The sequence below is a fragment of the Triticum aestivum genome, chromosome 3A (genome assembly GCF_018294505.1).
Source record: "Triticum aestivum cultivar Chinese Spring chromosome 3A, IWGSC CS RefSeq v2.1, whole genome shotgun sequence".
Taxonomy (NCBI): Eukaryota; Viridiplantae; Streptophyta; class Magnoliopsida; order Poales; family Poaceae; genus Triticum; species Triticum aestivum.
Window position 1 is genome coordinate 20,739,744 of NC_057800.1, and position 6,815 is coordinate 20,746,558.

The 6,815-nt window shown below is 54.7% G+C and overlaps 2 protein-coding genes and 1 non-coding gene across 3 annotated transcripts; 2 read left to right on the top strand and 1 right to left on the bottom strand.

The window, feature by feature from the left end:
- Nucleotides 1-234: 234 nt before the first annotated feature.
- LOC123056648 (glycosyltransferase BC10-like) lies at nt 235-1,979 on the top strand. Its single transcript, XM_044479971.1, has 3 exons — nt 235-238; nt 839-1,200; nt 1,341-1,979. Exons 1-3 carry the CDS (start codon nt 235-237, stop codon nt 1,977-1,979), a joined length of 1,005 nt encoding a protein of 334 aa, XP_044335906.1.
- Nucleotides 1,229-1,301, bottom strand: TRNAF-GAA (transfer RNA phenylalanine (anticodon GAA)). The gene has a single exon. It is a non-coding gene; the product is annotated as a tRNA-Phe (tRNA).
- Nucleotides 1,980-3,781: 1,802 nt separating the features above from the next.
- On the top strand, nt 3,782-5,166 carry LOC123057630 (glycosyltransferase BC10-like). Its single transcript, XM_044480560.1, has 2 exons — nt 3,782-4,328; nt 4,419-5,166. The coding sequence occupies exons 1-2, from the start codon at nt 4,050-4,052 to the stop codon at nt 5,070-5,072; spliced, it is 933 nt and encodes a 310-aa protein (XP_044336495.1). The 5' UTR covers nt 3,782-4,049; the 3' UTR covers nt 5,073-5,166.
- Nucleotides 5,167-6,815: the final 1,649 nt, after the last annotated feature.

A 6,815-nucleotide genomic window follows, 5' to 3' on the forward strand; every position in this document is an offset into this window, starting at 1 on the left:
AGAGAAGCTTGTCCAACATCGTCTGAGATGGTTTGGGCATATTCAACGCAGGCCTCCAGAAGCTCCGGTGCATAGTGGACGGCTAAAGCGTGCGGAGAATGTCAAGAGAGGGCGGGGTAGACCGAATTTGACATGGAAGGAGTCCGTTAAGAGAGACCTGAAGGATTGGAGTATCACCAAAGAGCTAGCTATGGACAGGGGTGCATGGAAGCTTGCTATGCATGTGTCAGAGCCATGAGTTGGTTGCGAGATCTTATGGGTTTCACCTCTAGCCTACCCCAACTTGTTTGGGACTAAAGGCTTTGTTGTTGTTGTTGTTAACTTTTTGCAAGACGAAAGCAATGTTAGAGCATCTCCAGCCGTTGGCCCCCCAGGAGGCGCCTAAAATCGCCGCCTAGGGGCAAGCCGACGCAAAAAAACGCCCTGGGGGCGAGTTAGTCCCCAGCCGCCGACCCTAAGGCCGTCCCTAGACGCGTCTAAATTTTTTCAAAAAAGAAAACGTTCGGCAAAGTTCGGCTAAACACGTCTAAATTTCGGCAAAATTTGGCATATATTAGACATGTTCGAGGCTTTTTACATAGCAAATATATTTAAAAAAGAAACTGGCTGAACGCGGAGTAGTCGCCGGTCGTCGCCGCCATCCTCACCACCGTCGTCATCGTCAGCCTTCTCCTCCTTGATGCAGCCATCCCGGTGGACCCTTGACCGGTGTCGCCATGGCGGACTGGTGGCGGCGGCGCGTCGTCGTCGCCGCCGTCACCCCCGCCCCCGCACGCGCCCGCGCCGTCGCCGGTGACAGAGTTACCCTCACAGTCGCCCTCGCCATCCCCGGAGACAGTGTGCGCCGTCGGCCCACCGTTGCCCTCTCCTCCCTCACAGCAGCCGACGCCGTCCCCGCCAGCGAGCTTGGGGTTCGCGGACTTCCTCGGGCCGAGTGGCGGCCTCATGCACAACAGGACTGACGAGGAGCTCTTCTGGAGGGCGTCCATGGTGCCCAGGGTCGCCCGCGTGCCATGGCGGATCGTGCCCAAGGTGGCCTTCCTGTTCCTCGTGAGGAGGGACCTGCCGCTGCGGCCGTTGTGGGAGAAGTTCTTCGTCGGGCACGAGGGGCTCTACTCCATCTACGTCCACGCCAGCCCCGCCTACACCAGCTTGCCGCCGGCAGACTCCGTCTTCCACGGCCGCATGATCCCAAGCCAGGTAACGTGCAAAAGAAAAAAAAAGGTGATGCGGTGAGCGTGGATCGAACACGCGACCTTCAGATCTTCAGTCTGACGCTCTCCCAACTGAGCTATCCCCGCATGCGTCTATACTTCCTGATGATCTCCTTGTACACGTAGAACACCAGCTGGGGCGACATGAACCTGGTGGACGCGGAGCGGCGACTGGTGGCGACGGCGCTGCTGGACCTCGCCAACGCGCGGTTCACGCTGCTGTCGGAGTCGTGCGTCCCTCTCCTGTCCTCCCCGGCCGTCTACGCCTTCCTCACCGGCTCCAACGCCAGCTTCGTCGACAGCTACGTCGACGGCGCGCGGCACGCCCCCTTCTTCACCCAACGCAACGTCAGCCTCGCCCAGTGGCGCAAGGGGTCACAGTGGTTCGAGATGGACCGAGCGATCGCCGTGGAGGTCGTCGCCAAGGAGCGGTTCATGGCCGTGTTCCGCGGTCACCACGGCGTCGCCAACATGGAAGAGCACTACCTGCCGACACTGGTGACCCTGCTCGGCTGGGGCGCGCGCAACGCGAACCGGACCCTCACGTACGCCAAATGGCGGGCGGGAGCCTGGCACCCGGTGAGCTATGGCGGGACGGTCGTCACGGCAGAGCTGCTGGAGGGGATGAGGCGAGGGAACGGGGAGTGCGGCTACCGTGGGGGCGGCGGGGCCGTTGAGTTCTGCTTCATGTTCGCGCGCAAGTTCTCCGGGGACGCGCTCGGCAAGCTGCTCGAGCTGGCTCCTAAGGTCATGGGGTTCGGCTGAGATTGTATGCCCGAGACAGATAATTGATATGTCCATTGATCTTTCAGTCAGCACGGTCCAACGACATACGAATGGTGCCACGGCAGAGAGGCCCATACTAATGTCTAGCAGGAATTCATATAAATAGTATATTAAAAGCATGCTACACGTACAATACTTTTGGTACGGTTTTTGTGTGTTGATTTTGATGTTAAATAGCCTAATTTTCAAATCTTTTATACCAAGGCATTATTTTAAAATTGAAGCAATGTCTAAAATTTGCACCAAGTCGTGAAAAAATCTCAATAAAAGGGTTCTATTAATCGTGTTTTAGGCCATCTCTTCACACAATTGAAGATCAATAGAAAAAATGGTTGCGTCTGAACAAAATGACCCTAGTTCTTTGCATGCAACTCGACGCACATAGCGCCTCTCACCTTCCTGGTTGCGTTACTTTTATTGCACATCACAGATATTTTAAAAAGTTCTTGAACATGCGAAAAAAGTTAGAAAATAGTTATGTTGCAATTGAACTGTGCAGCCCATCTGCTAAGCGACATCTGGTGAGGCAACTCTATCAATAGAAATTCGGGGAGAAAAGGGTCGGGGAGAAAAGGGGGACCAAGCTGGGATCGAACCCAGGTGTCCCCGATGGCTAAGTGACAACCTATCAGTCGGGTGCTTGTGCACTTGTGACAATGTGAGGGGATAACATGAACCAAACATAACCGGCATCCACTTAATAAAAAGTGAATCATTTTTGCCACTTATGGGTGGCATTGATGGTTAATTCTTGCCAACTTCGAGGGTAATTTGATGACGAACAAGCAAAAACATTAATCTTTTTATTAGTAGGTATAGATACACTACATTTTATGCATGTATATGGCCCATAATTTATTGATGCTTGTGATTTTAGATTGTTGTTTGTGAACTCCTTCATTGCCTTTATCTATAAAGTCGAGCTAGAACCTTTTCTTTAACATAAAAGAAACTTTAACATAAAAGAAAAGGCAATATGATGCAGATCGAACGGGTAACAGTTGAGCTAATCGGACGGCACGGGCGGCCGATCAGGCGTTTGGCCGTTGACATGGTTGGATCGCATGGTGTGGTGCTTTTACCTTTTGGGAGCGTACGATTTGGATCGCATGGTTGGATAGAGAGGATTGACAGCTGGTAGCCAAAAATATATTTAGTCAACTATGGATAGCCACTCCCGCAATTTACTTGCCCATCTCCTTTACTGTGATCCCCCGTCTCCTCGCCGTATGCTTGTGTTATTTCCAAGTCTCCTCTAGCTATTGACCTTGTGCTATCACATGGGTCACAATTAAGCAACGTCCGATGTCGGTCATCTTTATGTACAGAAAACTGGCGCGCGAGCTTAATAGCAAATGTTCAGGAAGTTCCAATATCCTTGTATAATTTGGAAAATGTGACGAAGCTGAGATTCAACTAATAATCATACTCCATGCTTTTCAAGTTCGAAGTTAAGCTAATCAAGAACCCTTTCTGACCCACGCGCGAGACCCGTTTTCACGAAATTTACCGTTTTAGTTGCGTTTTAGTACTCCCTCTATTTTTATGTACAAAGCCATAAATTCATATTACATGTACCAAGATAAAATTTAATGTCTGTTTCGTAAATCAGCTTTGTTGTGTTAGTTGCGTTTTGAGTATCTAATCATACTTTTTCAAGAGCAAGCTAGTGCTAACATGCATATAAACCAAGGCTGAATTACGTCGTTGGAAGCATAGCCAACAGGCCGGAGCATCAACTTCTCCGTAGCTCACACGCGTGCTCGATCGAGGCTAGCAATTAGGCCATGAAGAAGCCCACGCCGGCCCCTCGTTCCGGCAGCGGTCGCGTCGCCGTCGTACCCATGCTGCTCGTCTTCTGCTTGGCATACGTGCTGGGCTTGGTCTCCAACGTCACCTTCGAGAACTTCTACGTCCACAACTTCCTGTCGCCATTGCTGCTGCCTGCCTCTCGGCTGCAAACGCCACCCGACAACGCCGGAAGCGGTGCCATGCATCCTGCCACCGTTGCCCCCTCCCGAGCCGACGCCGTCAACGGAGAGACGGCGCATGGAGAGCGGCAGCGGCGCCATGCACAACATGACCGACGAGGAGCTGCTCTGGAGGGCGTCCATGGTGCCGAGGATCAAGAGCACGCCGAAGCACAGGATCGTGCCCAAGGTGGCCTTCCTGTTCCTGGTGAGGGGGGACGTGCCGCTGCGTCCCCTGTGGGACAAGTTCTTCGATGGCCACGAGGGGCTCTACTCCATCTACGTGCACACCAGCCCCGACTACACCGGCTCGCCGCCGCCCGACTCCCCCTTCTACGGCCGTATCATCCCGAGCCAGGTACGCAACTAACATTTCATATCTGTCGTCCCCGTCGACCTTAGTCGACGTCGTTGATAGCCGGCGGTGTGCATGCATGCATGCATGCAGAGAACGAGCTGGGGGAACATCAACCTGATGGACGCGGAGCGGCGGCTGCTGGGGAACGCGCTGCTGGACGTCGCCAACGCGCGGTTCGCGCTGCTGTCGGAGTCGTGCATCCCCATCCTGGGCTTCCCCGCCCTGTACGCCTACCTCACCGGATCCAACACCAGCTTCGTCGACAGCTTCGACCGCCGGGACGGGCGCGCGCGGCACCGGGAATTCTTCGCCGAGCGCAACATCAGCCTAGCGCAATGGCGCAAGGGCGCGCAGTGGTTCGAGATGGACCGCGCGCTCGCGCTCGAGGTCGTCTCCGACGAGACCTACTACGGCCCGGTGTTCCGGAACGGCAAGCACGGCGTCCGCAACCTGGAGGAGCACTATCCCATGACGCTGGCGAGCCTGCTGGGCTGGGGCCGCCGCAACGCCAACCGGACCGTCACCTACGCCGACTGGCGGCACCCGGTGGGACAGCACCCAAAGAGCCACAACGGCAGCGAGATCACCGAGGAGCTCTTCGAGGAGATGAGGCGGGGCTACGGCGACTGCTACTACAACGGCGGGGTGGCCGAGGTGTGCGCCGTGTTCGCACGCAAGTTCAAGCCGGAGGCGCTCGATGCCCTGCTCGAGCTGGCCCCCAAGTTGTTTGCCTCTGGGAACTGATCGATCTGCAGCCCTGCGTATGTTCAACGGTTCAATAATCCCTTTTCTTTAGTGAAGCAACCGGTTAACGTTGACTGCAACTGCAACGCACAATCTAGCGAATGTATATTACTGATTTATTTGATTCGCAAGATTTGTGAAAGATAGTACTAGCTAGTAGAAAAAAATATCAGTTTTGCTAGAACTCATTTAGATGAGATATAATTTGGTCTCATTCACATTTTATAGCCATTTGATGTGATGCTATAAGATGCGTGTGTGCTAACGTGGGTTGTATTTGTTCTTGTTTTCAAAGTGAATGAGACCAAATTATATCTCATCTAAATGTGTTCTAGATACTCCCAAAAAATATACAGAATTTAGAGTGTTGTATCCATTAATCTTACATGACTGAATTTGCTCGTCGCCGGAGCTATCCTTGCCGTCACTGTCCGCTTTTTCCTCCTTCGGTGGCAGCCTGGTCATATGGCACGGACCACCCAATTTTACTCTCGGGCCAGGACGCGCTTGTTCCTCCGCTGTCGTTTCTTCACAATGCGGGCGCAGATGGCTTCATCCTCTGTGGCCGCCCACGCCGCCGCATCAGCCGTTGCCGCCATTTCGGCCATGATACAGGCCTCGGTGGCCCTTATCCTCTTCTACCCACGGCAGGCCGCCCGTTCTCGGTGGGACTCATAGTCCACCCAATTGGTGATGGGGAAGGAGATATTTTTCGGATATCGGACCACGATGATCCAGCCCAGAGGACCCGAGTCGCGCCAGACAGATCCTCTCGCCGGCTAGGCGTTGTCCTCCCAGGAGTAGCGGAGTGCAATGTGGACCGGCATTGCCTCCTCCAACCCGCACGGGATGACACCCCAGTCAACCCGCACTGAATCTGCCCGTCGCCGGAGCTATCCTCACCGTCACTGTCCGTCTTTTCCTCCTTCGGTAGCAGTCCGGTCATATGGCACGGACCGCCTGATTCTGCTCTCGGACGAGGGCGCGCGTGTTCCTCCACTGTCGTTTCTTCACAATGCGAGCACATATGGCTTCCTCCTCTGCAGCTGCCCGCGGCACTGCATCAGCCGCCTCCGCCGCCTTCGCCGCCACATTTCCGCCGCGATACGGGTCTCGGCGGCCTTTATCTTCTCCTTCCCACGGCGGGCCGTCCGTTCCCGGTGGGACTCATAGTTCGCCCGACTGGTGATGGGGATGGAGAGATTTTCCGGTTGCCGGGACCACGATGATCCAACCCCAAACGACCCGAACGCCCGTTGAGCCGACGCTATGGAGTCACGCCGGACAGATTCTGCCGTCCGCCGGGCATTGTCCTCCCAGGAGCGGTAGAGTGCAATGTGGACCGCCACTGCCTCCTCCAACCCCAAACGACCCGAACGCCCGTTGAGCCGACGCTATGGAGTCACGCCGGACAGATTCTGCCGTCCGCCGGGCATTGTCCTCCCAGGAGCGGTAGAGTGCAATGTGGACCGCCACTGCCTCCTCCAACCCACACGGGATGAAACCCGCTGTGGGAGTCCTGGATTAGGGGGTCTTCGGACAGCCGGACTATATCCTTTGGTCGGACTGTTAGACTATGAAGATACAGGATTGAAGACTTCGTCTCGTGTCCGAATGGGACTCTACTTGGCGTGGAAGGCAAGCTAGGCAATACGGATATGTGTATCTCCTCCTTTGTAACCGACCTTGTGTAACCCTAACCTCTCCGGTGTCTATATAAACCGGAGGGTTTTAGTCCGTAGG

What these genes read in the sequence shown, in the direction of transcription:
- LOC123056648 (XM_044479971.1), top strand. An exon ending in GCCGCATGATCCCAAGCCAG is followed by an intron (nt 1,201 to 1,340) that starts GTAACGTGCAAA and finishes TTGTACACGTAG; the next exon opens with AACACCAGCTGGGGCGACAT.
- LOC123057630 (XM_044480560.1), top strand. Translation starts at nt 4,050, where the DNA reads ATGGAGAGCGGCAGCGGCGCCATGCACAACATGACCGACGAGGAGCTG. An exon ending in GCCGTATCATCCCGAGCCAG is followed by an intron (nt 4,329 to 4,418) that starts GTACGCAACTAA and finishes GCATGCATGCAG; the next exon opens with AGAACGAGCTGGGGGAACAT.